The 14,845-nt window shown below is 51.1% G+C and overlaps 1 protein-coding gene across 9 annotated transcripts in view; it reads left to right on the top strand.

Annotated features, from left to right (window-relative positions):
* The window catches only part of DCTN1 (dynactin subunit 1), a 130,987-nt gene that overhangs the window by 98,588 nt on the left and 17,554 nt on the right, over positions 1-14,845 (top strand). For all 9 annotated transcript variants that reach the window (XM_039541053.1, XM_039541051.1, XM_039541060.1 and 6 more), the window contains 6 exons: positions 3,453-3,650; positions 7,590-7,794; positions 10,887-10,965; positions 11,900-12,059; positions 14,093-14,197; positions 14,563-14,754. In XM_039541053.1, coding sequence (XP_039396987.1) covers positions 3,453-3,650; positions 7,590-7,794; positions 10,887-10,965; positions 11,900-12,059; positions 14,093-14,197; positions 14,563-14,754 — 939 coding nt within the window. The remainder of the gene's footprint in view (positions 1-3,452; positions 3,651-7,589; positions 7,795-10,886; positions 10,966-11,899; positions 12,060-14,092; positions 14,198-14,562; positions 14,755-14,845) is intronic.

The following is a 14,845-nucleotide window of genomic DNA, read 5'->3' as shown; positions in this document are numbered from 1 at the left end:
CAGCACTCGTGTGACTGCACCTGGAAAATCCCAGTCAGTTCTGGGCACCACACTGCCACAGCCTGAAAGCGATACAGAGAAGAGCTGCAGAAACAATCCGGGGGTTTGAATGGATTGTCTTCTGAGGTGAGTCTGTGTAGCGTGGCTAAGAGTAGACCAAGGCCAGACGTGGGGCGAAACCCCAAGGCTGGAAAGGAATTCAGGGTGGTGAGAATACCGCTGCTTAGCTCACACTCTGCAAACATTTGTAGAAACCTAGAAGATCAGGGTTGGAAGGGACCTCAGGAGGCATCTAGTCCAACCCTCTGCTCAAAGCAGGACCAACCCCAACTAAATCATCCCAGCCAGGGCTTTGTAAAGCCTGACCTTAAAAACCTCTAAGGAAGGAGATTCCACCACCTCCCTAGGGAACCCATTCCAGTGCTTCACCACCCTGCTAGTGAAATAGTGTTTCCTAATATCCAACCTAGACCTCCCCCTCTGCAACTTGAGACCATTGCTCCTTGCTCTGTCATCTGCCACCACTGAGAACAGTCTAGATCCATCCTCTTTGGAACCCCCTTTCAGGTAGTTGAAAGCTGCTATCAAATCCCCCCTCATTCTTCTCTTCTGCAGACTAAATAACCCCAGTTCCCTCAGCCTCTCCTCGTAAGTCATGTGCCCCAGCCCCCTACTCATTTTCATTGCCCTCCGCTGGACTCTCTCCAAGTTGTCCACGTCCCTTCTGTAGTGGGGGGGACCAAAACCATTAACCCTTCCAGCATCCTTGTGAGACTGGAATATGGCGGCATCTCATTTTAGAGATGAGGAAACTGAGGCACAGAGATCAAGGTCACACCAATTGGAGCTGGGACTAGACCCCTGGCTCTCAACTCTGTCCCATGGCTTAAACTCTAGGTCTCTTGGGTGGAGAAAGTCAAAAGGGTGTTTTTTGGTTTTTGTTTTGTTTTGCCTGAATATCAAGACTGATCTCCTGACCTTGAGAGGGTGCTGGGCTGAGGAATATTCTCCCCCAGGGACGTTGGAGAAGCCCCACTCTCTGGGACGAGGCAAACTGCTAGGGAGTATCCCGTGGGGAACAACCTGCCCTGGCCTTGGAGGTGGGCTGGGTGACTTAATGGGTGTTTGTTTGATGGCCGATAATTACTATCTAGGCCAATTTTGTTCTTTAAAATAGTTTTTCATTACTTCCCTCCTGCACCTTCTTAATTAGCTGAATTTCGAGCTTATGAAAGATTTAGGCCAGGAGGGCAAGGTGTGAAAAAGCATTTGAGGTTTTGTGTGAAGTCCTGAGCTGGAAAAAGCACCACCTAGTGGAGGGAAAAGGCGTTCCAGCCTCTCATTTCGTCCCGGGTTCATCTTCAGCTGGACCTGTGCCTGAACCCGGCTCACTTGCTAGCGCTGTTACTGATGCTTAAATCAGCTGAGAACACAGAAGAAAAAACCTCTGGTATTTGACAGCACTTAGAGCCTCATCAGTTCCACTGGTTGCTCTGCAGAGTCAGTCAGTTCGTGCTGTTGTTTGTGTGGGTTTTTCACACAGCAGCAGGGGGAGAAATTAAGAGAAAATAGGAAAATGTGATTGTAAAAATGCCGAGGTGTTGGTGGGGTGCTTGGGAGCAGGTGTAGGACCCCAAACTAGTTGCAGCTATTTTTTAAAAAAAGGAACTACACTTCCAATGGATGGGGGGACCCCAGGTTAAATCAAGAGCGAGTTCCAGCGTTGCAGCTGTATGATTTGTAGTCAAGCAAAGACTCTTCCGAAACACCCGAAGGGATTTTGTGCCGTCGGCACGCTGAGCAGCACCCCATTTGTTCACGCAGGGCAGGTGACTGCCTGCTCACTGAACGTTTGTGCAGGGGGAGAACGGCTTTGTCTGCTCGGTCACCCAGGCGCTGGGAGTTCCACTTGGATCTATGATTCTCCCATCAGGAAAATCCCATGCGCGGCTGCATAATACCTTGCAGGCTTTGTGCTGCCTCCTTCCTGTGCAGGCAGCTCTCCAGTGACCAGGCAGGTAGGTTTTCGGGGAACAACGTGTTAGCCTTACACACGTTTTAGGGAGAGGCAGAGTCCCCTTGGAGCATGAAGGGCTTCAGGAAGGGATGTTTCACCTCAAGGGGGTGGGACGCAAGAGGGCTGCATTAGAAGCTTGCCAGGAGCCTGGGGACTGTGCCTAATTCTCATGCACTGGAGTAGATTGCAGCCACCTTCAACTTTGGTGTGGAGGAGACACTTCAGGTCCCAGCAGACGCTGCTCCATCTTTGAGCCGCCTTTGCTCAGATCAAGATGGAGTGTTGCTTGCTGGCACCAGACCCCTCTGTGGCCTACACCTGTAAAAGCTCAGGATGTCTTTGAACTGGGTTTTGAAACCCAACTGATACAGCCCAAATTCAGGCAGCGATTCTTTGTCGTAACAGAGCTGAGTGACTTCCTGTTGATGCTGGTTACCTGGGAAAGATCTACCCTGCTTGTCTCTGCAGAGCCTGCTGGTTAGAAAAGCCTGGAAGTGGCATTGCAGTCAGACGCAATGGCTAGTTTGCGGGTCAGAGTGGAGATGCCATTATGGCACTGTCACTTGCCGAGAGATCAGGGCCGTGCTCCATCCTTACCTGGGTGAAGAATTACATGTGTGCTGGATGTTGCACTGAGCCTTTCCTTCTAGAGATGAAAGTGTCCAGAGCCATGATTCCAAAACCTTCAGAATCCAGCCTACAAAATCTCTTAGCTGTGCTTAACCCCCTTTGGTATAGTAATCGCCCATTGTATTGGCGCGACTGACGGGGGAAGAGATGGGAAACGGTTAGGATGCCTTCAGTGCTCAGGAGAGTAACCCCTGGCATCAGTTAATAACTCTCCAGTTTACAGTGGGCACAGTTTGTGTGTGTCTGTGAGTTGTTAAACTTCATTTAAATAAGCCTTAAAGCATTAGCCATTACACAGGCTATAGTTTAAAATCACATCGCTTGTCACATTAGAGCCCCAGTCCTGTTAGTGGAGACACGTTTTCCTTGCATGTGTCATTACTCTGACCCCTAGGGGCAGGAGAGGGGAATTAGAGGAGTTAATTTTGTACCTTATTGGTTTTCAGACGGGCTCAGCACTCGCAAATCCCACTGAAGTCCCTTGGAAGTGCAGGTGCACAGCACGTTTGTAGGTCAGGCCGTCTCTCAGCACATCGAAGTGTTAACCGTGTACTGTGGGTGAAATGAAACCCAGTGAGATTAAAACATTATACAGGCTTTGGAAGTGGAATAATTTCATTCACTTTGTTCTTCCAAGAGGCCTTTAATGATGCTGCTATTGGAAAAGGGTTGACTGAATTCTGAGGACTGGGTCAGACTTAGGTTTTGTTGCCTGTGCATTAAATTGGAAGTATTTGGAGAAATCCATTGTTACATGACATCTCTACTTCTCAGAGTAACCTCCCATTTTCCCCTGGCTGTGCAGGAGGAGGAGAACCTGCGTTCTCAAGTCAGAGACCTGGAGGAGAAGCTGGAGACTCTGAAGATGAAGCGAAATGAAGACAAAGCAAAGCTGAAAGAGCTGGAGAAATACAAGATCCAGTTGGAGCAGGTGCAGGAGTGGAAGAGCAAAATGCAGGAACAACAGGTTGACCTCCAGAAACGTCTAAAGGAGGCCAAAAAGGTGAGCATCTTCCTGGCGGCATGTGGCAGCCCCAGAGCTGTGCAGCTCTCGTTAATGCCGCGTCAAGGGAGCCAGTACATTCAAGGCTATTTAATTGTTGGAAATCAGACTGGGGCGTTCTTACTTTATTTTTTGATACATCCACTAGCATAAAAACACGAACTCCCCCAAATCCTGTCTTCTGAGGAGATGTGGGCCCTAAAGCAACCTGTGACCACAACATAGCAAACATTGACTCACGTACTGGCTTGAGAATGCAGAAGCCCAATGGAAGTTAACTACATTCAGTGGTGAATTAATTTGTACAAGGCGCTAGATATGTCTGGGCCCATTATCCTGGTGGCATCTTCCTGTGGTTTATTTTGGCCTATTTTCTCCCCATATCTGAGGCAAGAATTTTGTCATGGAGCCACGCTGGCCGGCTTTGGATAATGTGTCCCTTCCGCCAGGGGCGTCTGCAGATTCCCACTTGTGGCTCATGATGGAAGCACCTTGACCCTGGGGGAATCTTCTGGAGAGCGGTGGCCATTAGGCCTCTCCCCTCACGCTCCCATCCTGGAGGGGCCCAGGGGTTCCCCCTTCTCTTCCTAACCACGGAAAGTGCAACGGGCTCCTGTCATAGGTTTATTCCCCACTTTGAACTTTAGCGTCCAAAAGATGGGGACCTGCATGGATCCTTCTAAACTTAAATCCTAGTTTAGATCTGGTAATGCTGCCACCAGCCAGAGATTAGTGTCTGGCACACTCTCTGTTCCCCCAAAACTTTCCCTGGGGAACACAGATCCAAACTCCTTGGATCTTAACACAAAGGGAAATAAACCATTCCCCCGCCTTTCTCCCTCCCTTAGTTGTTGGGAGAGATTACCTTGATTCAACTCCTTGAATCTAAACAAAGAGGGATTCACCTCCCCCCCCCCCTTTCTTCCCCCCACCTATCCCTGGTGAGTCAGACTAATCCCCTGGGGTCTCAAACAAGGGAAAAATCAAACAGGGTCTTAAAAAGAAAAGCTTTTAATTAAAGAAAGAAAAAGTAAAAAACTATCTCTGTAAAATCCGGATGGAAGTTTACAGGGTCCAGCTTATAAAAACTAGAGGGACTCTAGCTTAAGTACAGGTACAGCAAAGAGGTAAAATATTGGTCCAGCAACACACATTTGCAAATACAGAGATTAATTATAAGACTAATCCGCCTTTCTAATACTCACTATACTGCATAGAAGAGAATAGTTCAGGAAGCTTGGAGAGCCTGGATATACGTCTGGCCCCTCTTAGATCCAAAGAGAGAACAGCCCCCAAACAAAGAACACAAACAAAGGCTTCCCTCCACCGAGGTTTGAAAGTATCTTGTCCCCTGATTGGTCCTCTGGTCAGGTGTTAGCCAGGTCCACTGAGCTTGTTAACCCTTTACAGGTAAAAGAGACCTTAACCCTTAACTATCTGTTTGACAGCTCCAGTCACACACACCGTCCTCAACGCTTCCCTCATCCTTTTCTTTCATCTGCCCTAGGGGGCAAATTTTGTTTGTAGTTAATCAATCAGTCAGATTCCTTAAAGGAGGAGGAGAGGAGATGCCGTGGCCTGGGCTCCATCCGGCAATCAGACAGACACATTACAAGCCTCTGATCGGATCCAGGATGCTGGAGCTGTCAGTTACAGGATCGCATTTTAATGTTGTGCTTCCTGTCTGGCCACGTTCGGCTGCACGCACTCAGTGCGCTCCCTCTGGGCGAGGGTTTTCTTCCTCCAGTGCCGCTTAACCTGAAAGTACGAATGGGCCTGCCTCCTCCCCTTGCTGTCACACGCCTTTGGCAGCGTTGTTAGTCGGGTGGGTCCCAGGATATTAGAGAGACCAGGTGGGGGAGGGAATAGCTTCAGTTGGACCAAGTTCTGTTTTCCAAGCTCGTCTCCCTCACCAACAGAAGTTGGTTCAATAAAATATATTAGCTCACCCACCTCGTATATCACAAGTTTAGCAGCCAGTGTATTTGGTCCTGGAGCTCTGTTCCCTTGATTCCACGTAGTACCTGATGAGCGAGTTTCTCTTCGGCTTCCAGCCATAGCTGCCGACTCTGTGGGTGCTCTGGGGCTGGAGCACCCATGGGGAAAAAATGATGGGGGGGGCTGCTGGGGGTGCTCAGCACCCAACTCCCCACAGTGCCTCCTGCCTGCTGAAAGACCACACAGATCAGCACCTCCCCCTCCCACCCACCACAAACAGCTGTTTTGCGGCATGCGGGAGGCTGGGAGGGAGGGGGAGGTGCTGATCTGTGCAGCCTTTTGGTGGGCGGGAGGCACTGGGGGGAGTTGGAGGGGGGGGTTGGGGCCTTGGGGGAAGGGGTGGAGTGGGGGCAGGCACTGGGTCAATATAAAAGAGAAGTTTAGAACCTAATACAGCTGCCAAACGGCTTCATACTGTCTGCTGGCGCTACCCCCCCGGAATGGGCCAGCAGCTGTTTGGTTGGTTGGCAGGATGAGCCGAGGTCACTGCTCCATTTTAACGGAGTCGGCTAAATGCCGTTACTACAAAGAAAGGTATGAAATGTGCTTGGTGTGTGTCCGCACTGAAAATGCAGCCCCGGCCCGTGAGGCAGTGCCGGGGCTTGCCGCCTTCTGTAAGATGCACAAACAAAGCAGCCCAAATCCTTGTGTGTGTTTAACACACCTGCCTTTTGCCAGGCTAACGCCTTGCTTAGATTTTAGTGATCCCCAATTAGGGTCTGGGGAACCTCCCTTAATGAACATGAAACAGTTGTGTCCTGTTGCATGTAATGCGTCAGAATGTAACCTGTCAGTACCTCCCATCCTGGTTACCGGCGCAGTCGGGAATTCATCATGCAGAGGTTAAATCTGAGGGCAAGTCCACACTACAAAATTAAGTCAACCCTAAGCCACCACAGTCACTGAATGGGTGACACTACGCTGCTTGTGTCAGCCGCATGAGTCCTCCCCAGGAGCACATGCACCCATTGACCTGCCAGGGTGGGGCACTGAGGGATGGTTTCTGAAAGGCAGCAACAGTCAGTGTAAGTAGCACACTGTCTACACTGACAATGAGTCAACGTAACGACATTGACTTCACCTCCGCGAGGCGTAGCGCCTGGGTTATGAAGTCAGTGTGGTGACTTACATCAGTGGGAGCGACAGTTCAGTGTAGATGCTTCGAGTTAGGTCCACATAAGGCAGTTTACTTTGACCTAACTCTATAGTGTAGACCAGGCATGCGTCTGGCGGCGTTACTGGAAAGGGGGGTCCAAAGAGGATGGATCTAGACTGTTCTCAGTGGTGGCAGATGACAGAACAAGGAGCAATGGTCTCAAGTTGCAGTGGGGGAGGTCTAGGTTGGATATTAGGAAACACTGTTTCACTAGGAGGGTGGTGAAGCACTGGAATGGGTTCCCTAGGGAGGGGGTGGAATCTCCTTCCTTAGAGGTTTTTAAGGCCTGGCTTGACAAAGCCCTGGCTGGGATGATTTAGTTGGGAATTGGTCCTGCTTTGTGCAGGGGGTTGGACTAGATACCTCCTGAGGTCCCTTCCAACCCTGATCTTCTAGGATTCTATGATTCTACTGGAACTGATTCTCTTATTGTTCCAAGTGGGGTGGGAGGAATCCCTGGCCACTCAAGCCTGTGTTACTGGTCCTGGGGAGAGCGGGGAGGGGTTGGGAGTGCAGTTGCTGGGCTGAGTGGGGAAGAGGTGCTGAGTTGGAACAGAAATAAGACCGTTTTTGTGGCAGTGGCCTTTCCCCCTGCACGCCCGGTAAGCAGTTACTAGCTGGGATTTGACTCCATGCAGACCCCCTACAGGAATGCTGTCACAGCCAGGATTATCTGAGCCGTACAGCTGGGTAATGGATCCGGCTAGTGACTGAGTCCGAGGAGCGCCCCGTTCCATCAGGCTTCCATCCCAAGGTGTCCTCACCCTGTTTCTGCCTGACTGCAGGAAGCCAAAGATGCATTAGAAGCCAAGGAGCATTACATGGAGGAAATGGCTGATACGGCTGATGCTATCGAGATGGCAACTCTGGACAAGGAGATGGCAGAAGAGCGGGCCGAATCCCTGCAGCAGGAGGTGGATTCCCTGAAAGAGAAGGTGGAATATCTCACGATGGACCTGGAGATCCTGAAACACGAGATAGAAGAGAAAGGTGAGAGGTGCGGGGACCACCCATTGTGAAATGGGCTTGGAGGAGGGTCTCCTGTTTTAATGCAAACCTGGGTTGGGGAGTAAATCTACGTGTGGGGGAGATCCCATTGTTGTGATGAGTGCAGCATAAATACCAAGCTCCACTGGTCTCTCCTACACCCGCTGGAGTCAGTGGGAACCTTGCCATTGAGGAGTTAATTGCCACTGATGAAATAAACAGTAATAAGTCACTAGGACTAGATGGTATTCACCCAATAGCTTTAAAATAACTAAAGGGCTCCAGAGGCTATCCCGGCAATTACAGACTGGTGAGCCTGACTTCAGTACCAGGCAGATTGGTTGAAACTCTAGTAAAGAAGAGAATCAACAGACGCAGAGATGAACATGATTTGTTGGGGGAAAGTCACCATGGTTTTTGTAAAGGGAACTTCTGCCTCTCCAATCTACTAGAATTCTTTGAGGGGATCAGCAAATGTGGACAAGGGGTGGGCAGTGGATATAGTGCACTGGAATTTCAGAAAGCCTTTGACAAGATCACTTCCCAAAGGCTCTTAAGCAAAGGAGGCAGTCATGGGACAATGGGGAAGGTTCTCTCATGGCTCAGTAACTGGTTAAAAGAGAGGAAACAAAGGACAGGAATAAATTATCAGTTTTCACAGTGGAGAGAGGTGAATGGCGGGTTCCACAAGGATCTGTACCGGGACCACGGTTATTCAGCATATTCATAAGTGATCTGGAAAAAGGGGTGACCAGGTGACAAAGTTTGCAGATGTTGCAAAATGACTCAATACATGTAAGTCCAGAGTTGACTGAAAGGAGCTACAAAGGGATCTCACAAAACTGGGTGCCGGGGCAACAAAATGGCAGATGAAATTCAATGTTGATAAATGCAAAGCAACTCACATTGGAAAACATCATCCCAACTATACATATAAAATGATGGGGTTTCAATTAGCCGTTACCACTGAAGAAAGGGATCTTAGAGTCATCGTGGATGGTCCTATGGAAACATCTGCTGAATGTGCAGCGGCACAGAATGTTAGGAATGTTTGGAAAAGGGTAGATAATAAATAGCACAATGCCACTGTATAAATCCCTGGTGCACCCACATGTGGAATCCTGCCTGCAGTTCTGGTGGCCCCATCTCCAAAAGGGATATTGGAACTGGAAAAAGTACAGAAAAGGGCAACAAAAATGCTGAGGGGTCTGGAACAGCTTCCGTATGAGGCGAGATTAAAAAGACTGGGACTGTTCAGCTTAGAAAAGAGACGACTAAAGGTCTATGAAATCATGAGCGGCGTGGAGTGTTATTTACCCCTTCACATAACACAAGAACCAGGGTAACCCAACAAAATGACTAGGCAGCAGGTTTAACACAAACCAAAGGAAGTTTTCTTCCCACAACACACAGTCAATCTGTGGAACTCTTTGCCAGAGGATGTTGTGAAGGCCAAGACTATAACGGTTCACAAAAGAACTAGATAAGTTCCTGGAGGCTGGGCCATCAGTGGCTATTAGCCAAGATGGTCAGGAAGGCAACCCCATGTTCTGGGTGTCTCTAAACCTCTGTTTGCCAGAAGCCGGGAACGGGCGACAGGGGCTGGATCACTTGATGATTCCCTGTTCTGTTCGCTCCCTCTGGGGCACCTGGCACTGGCCACTGTCGGCAGACAGGACACTGGGCTAGATGGACCTTTGGTCTGACCCAGTACGGCCGTTCTGATGTTAGGATTTGCCCCTGTGGGATTGCTGTGATAGCTCCTTAGACATCCAGCTAAATGCTTTCAACCCTTTGCATGCAGTCCCATTACCGGCTTTGCAGCGCTGGGCTGTAGGAAGTGGTAGGACCCTTATTCACAGACAGGTCAGTAGGAAGCAGCAAATCAGCAACTCACCATGTCCCATCACCTCTGAGTTTGAGTGGGAGTCTGGCTGGCGGGATGCAGGTCTCTCTCACTATGGCTAAACGGGCCATTGCAGCGCTCATTGCCCCTCGCCCAGACAGGGGATGCCGGCTCCTGGGAGTGTCTCTGGGACAAGCTGTTTGTGCTGTAGTGCACAGGGTCTGCTCGTTTTGCTGATTTCAGACCAGCTGCTCGGCTCCTCGATGGACAGGACATCGAAACCAAAACGCGGAACAATCTCACATATTTTGTCCTTGTTTTGATTCCCTAATGGGCTTTCTAGCCAAGGCAGACTTTAAAAATACACAGACAAAGAAGTCAAGTTTCAGAGGGGAGCCGTGTTAGTCTGGATCTGTAAAAGCAAAGAAGAGTCCTGTGGCACCTTATGGACTAACAGACATATTGGAGCATGAGCTTTTGTGGGTGAATGCATCCGACGAAGTGGGTATTCACCCACGAAAGCTCATGCTCCAATACATCTGTTAGTCTATAAGGTGCCACAGGACTCTCTGCTGCTTTTACAGACAAGGAAGTGAGCAGCCATTGAATATTGACAGTATGAGCCGAGTTCCATGGCAGAGGCCTGCGGAATGGTCACCTGGGAGCCCCAGGACTCTGCTCACTAGACAGAACCTGCATCTGCCAGAGGAGCAGTAGATTGAGGAGCTGGCAGATGGATGCACTGAGGGGGGCCGCAAAGGGGGGAATGGGGGAGATGGACAGAGTGAAGGGGATGTGGGATCTTCGGTGGGGTGGATGGAGGAGGAGAATGGGGGGCTGCAGCTACTGGGATCACATTGGCTACAGCCAGGTAAGTACATAGAACCATAGGGTTAGAAGGGACCCACAAGCATCATCTAGAGTACGTTAGGCACCCCAGGCCTGACCTGCACCAGCAGTTCTGGCCATGCAGCTCCCCTGAGCCGAGATTGCAGATTGTGCTGTACCATGCAGCAGTTGTTAATTTGAGTCCCTGGCCACTAATCGACTGACCTCAGCTTGCGACATACACTAGATTCGAGGGCTGCTCTGCTGAGGAGGCGATAGGCTGGTGGGGTTAACCCCCTGAGTGTTGTCCTCCCAACTCCCAGGTTTAAAATCTTAGTTGCTCTTGAGAGACCTGCCTTGGACAAGAGCTGATTTTCCTGCAAATGCTGGGTAACGTCTCTCTGCTTCTCCCTTTCTCCAGGCTCGGATGGGGCTGCATCCAGCTACCAGGTCAAACAGCTAGAAGAGCAAAACGCAAGGCTTAAGGAAGCTCTTGTCAGGTATAACGCTTCCTCCCTGTTAGATCTCCTCCTCTGTGATATCACCTCTGCAGAGCCTCACTGCAAGCTCCCACGCCCTGCCACCTGGCAACAAAACCGGCCTCAAAGCAGTGACCCATGGACCTTGTTCTCGAGCCAGGGTATTAACCCCCTAGCCCCCCACAGACACGCCTCCAAATGCCCCTCAGTCCCTTTCTAACTCCGGGCACATCTGTTAAACCGCAGAGGAGTAGGAAGTGGGGTAGGTCTCTGTGGGTCTGCTGAGGTTATACATGCAGAGAACGTGAGATGCTGCAGAAAGCAGCCACTCTTTCTTCTGATACTCTGGCTATGAGCAGGCTACTTAAATACAGTAGCCGGTTGATACTGTGCGTGTGTTTGCTGTGGTGACCAGATTAGGATGGCTTCTGGCAGTGTCCTGCACACCTCCTGGCCAGGTGTCTACTGAACTGCTTCGCATTGGGAAATGGATGTTGCATCTCTCTGTAGCCCCAACAGGGACAACCTCCGAGGGTCCTAGGAGAGAGCCTCCCCTGCATGGTCCCACCAATGTACCTGTTATAGTCTTCATTGTCTAGCCTCTTCAGGTCACAGCCCGAGAGTCTGATCTGCCCTGTTCCCATGAAGAGTTAAGTTACAAGGCAGGTCTCTGTTCTGACTGAATGTGCACTGATGGCTACAAAGCTGTCTCTTTACCACGGAGCGGCAATCTGAGCCCCCCCGGTAAATGAGTTCCCTTTGCACTCAGCATGGCTGCCCCCGTATCTCAGCACTGGGACCGCAAGCTGTCCTGTGTGGGATGGTCACTGCTAGATGTCCTAGCCAGCTGACTCGGAAGGGCTGCAGACATCTGAGGAAGGACAGGGGATGGCTGCTGTGATCACAGTCCCTGGGTCCCTTTTCGTTTGCTCTGAGTGTGTTTGCTCTGTTTCAGGATGCGGGATCTGTCTGCATCAGAGAAGCAGGAGCACGTGAAGCTTCAGAAACACATGGAGAAGAAGAATTCAGAGCTGGAGAGCCTGCGTCAGCAGAAGGAGAAGCTGCAGGAGGAGGTGAAGCAGGCAGAGAGAACCATTGATGAGTTGAAAGAGCAGGTGAGTCAACCCCAGGGTGCTTTGGGGCTTCAAAGAGGGTCAGGGAACCACTGCCAGGCAAATCGGTGTCTCCTGTGAACTGTTGGGTGTGGGGCTCTCGCTTAGAAATCGCACGCTTAGAGCAGTGAAGGAGTCCCTGGGGATCCTGCTGTAGTCTGCCCTTCTCCAGCACGAGCCGTGCCGGACTCTGGGCTGTGGTTCATGCTTGGCTGCAGGCTGGCTTCCTTAAATGTAAGAGACGCTTTGCACCTGGTGCCTTAGAACCTTTCCAAAGGAGAGTCTAACTGATGTCTTCTTACCTCTGGAATTCGGCACCACCTAACATGCTTGTCTTAGCATGGCGCGGTCAGGAGGACGGGCGAGTCACAGCCATGCAGAGGTTCTAGTGACGTTGTGGGGCCCCTGGGGGAAGGTCCCTTGACGACTACAAGGCAGTGTGCTCCCCTTTGCATTTTACGGGTTCCCTAGAGGCAGGCACGGACCGTCTGCTGCGGAAGAAGCAGTTGATACAGTGCGGAAGCTCTAGCACGATCCTGGCTTGGTAGGAGAGCGGTAATTATCACTGACACCACTTGATAACGTGCAAAGGGAGAGAGAGTGACTCCTGTTCCCATGTAAAGAGACCGAGCTCCCATTATGCCTCTGATAAATCTGACCCATAACTTGTCCTGGGCTTCGGTGCAGAGCAGAGAGCTTTGGAAAGCTGGGCTCAGGTCTGGCAAAACAGGAGAAGACAGATTTCTTTGAGGTACTGGAAACTGACTGGAGGTTGCATAAAAGTACATTAGGTATTAGTGTCACGATGTTCCAGGTTCTGTGAGGATTGAAGCCAGGTGTCTCTTCCCGTCTCCTCACCCTGCTGGAACATTGAGTGTTCCTGTAGCGCAATGGTGGGCACCCTGCGCCCGCAGGCCGCATGCAGCCCATCAGGGTAAGGCGCTGTTGGCCATGAGACGGTTTCTTTACATTGACCGTCTGCAGCTGCCAGTGGCCGCGGTTCACCGTTCCCAGCCAATAGGAGCAGGGGGAAGCGGTGCGGGCCACAGGGACTGGGTGACTGGGCAACAAAACGGCAGATGAAATTTGGTGTTGATAAAAACAAAGTAACGCACATTGGAAAACATCATCCCAACTCTACCTATAACACGATGGGTCTGAATTAGCTGTTACCACTCAAGAGAGGGATCTTGGAGTCATTGTGGGTAGTTCTCTGAAAACATCCACTCAATGTGCGGCAGGAGTCAAAAAAGCGACCAGTGTTACCAGTGATTAGGAAAGGCACAGATGATAAGGCAGACTACATTCTTATGACCACAATATAAAGCCATGGTGCGCCCACATCACAAATACTGCGTGCGGTTCTGGTCGCCCCATCTCAAAAAAGCTATATTAGAATTAGAAACAGTACAGAGAAGGGCAACGAAAGTGCTGAGGGGTATGAAACAGCTTCCGTACAAGGAGAAATTAGAAAGGCTGGGACTGTTCAATTAGAAAAGAGACAACTAAGGGAGGGGATAGGATAGAGGTCTGTGAAATCATGAATGTGAATAGGGAGGTGTTATTTACCCCTTCACATAACACAAGAACCAGGGGTCACCCAATGAATTTAATAGGCAGCAGCTTTAAAACAAACTTCACACAGCACAGTGTCAACCTGTGGAACTCCTTGCCAGAGGATGTTGTGAAGGCCAAGAGTATAACTGGGTTAAAAAAAGAAGTAGATAAGTTAAAGGAGGACAGGTTCATCATGGTTATTAGCCAAGCTAGTCAGGGATGCAGCCCAGTGCTCCAGGTGTGTCTACAACTCTGACTGCCGGAAGCTGGGGATGGTTGAGAAAGGATGGATCACTCGATAATTACCGTTCTGGTCACTCTCTCTGATGCGTCTGGCACTGGCCGCTGTGGGAAAACAGGACACTGGGTTAGATGAACCATTGGCCTGACCCAGGATGGTGGATATTACATGCTTATGCAGCGGTGCTGGAATGTGGGAGGCCAGGTCAGGGTTAAGCTTTTGAGCCCTGTGTCCTTAGGTGGATGCTGCGCTGGGTGCTGAAGAGATGGTGGAGACTCTGACAGAGAGAAACCTGGACTTGGAGGAGAAGGTCCGGGAGCTGCGCGAGACCGTCGGCGACCTGGTAAGCTGCCCAGCAGGCAGAGCGCTCTGCCATGGGTCAGAGAGGATGAGACAGAACCCACGCGTGTTCCTTTGTCTGCATGGTGTGCAGCCAGGCTGGCCACAGGACGGGGTGCGGCAGCGGGAGAGCTGCGCTGGGCGGGCTGTTCGCCTGCCACGGCAGAGCCATGCTGGACAGGCTCCGGCGAGGCTCAATGAAGTCACCGGGGTTGGCTGATCTCCCACGCTCCTGCTGGGCACGATGGCCGCAGCTGATCTCCTGGTCAGCCCCGAAGCTGTGCCCCTTCCCTCCTCTGAAAGCCCCATGCTCCTGGGGCCTGGCAGGCCGAGCTGTGAGCGGCAGCCCCCTCCCCTTCTTCCTGCTAGGAAGCCATGAACGAGATGAACGACGAGCTGCAGGAGAATGCCAGGGAGACTGAGCTGGAGCTGCGTGAGCAGCTGGACATGGCAACGGCGCGGGTCCGCGAGGCGGAGAAGCGTGTGGAGGCGGCACAGGAGACGGTGGCAGATTACCAGCAGACCATCAAGAAGTACAGGGAGCTGACCGCACACCTGCAGGTAAAGTCCTCGAGCACCTCCTGCGGGGCCAGGGGAGGGGCTGGCTGACGTGCCCAGCACCCATCGGAGCAGCAGCCGCTTCAGGGCAGGG

This window comes from Mauremys reevesii, linkage group 5, assembly GCF_016161935.1.
Source record: "Mauremys reevesii isolate NIE-2019 linkage group 5, ASM1616193v1, whole genome shotgun sequence".
Classification (NCBI taxonomy): Eukaryota; Metazoa; Chordata; order Testudines; family Geoemydidae; genus Mauremys; species Mauremys reevesii.
This window is presented reverse-complemented; position numbering and strand designations above follow the sequence as displayed.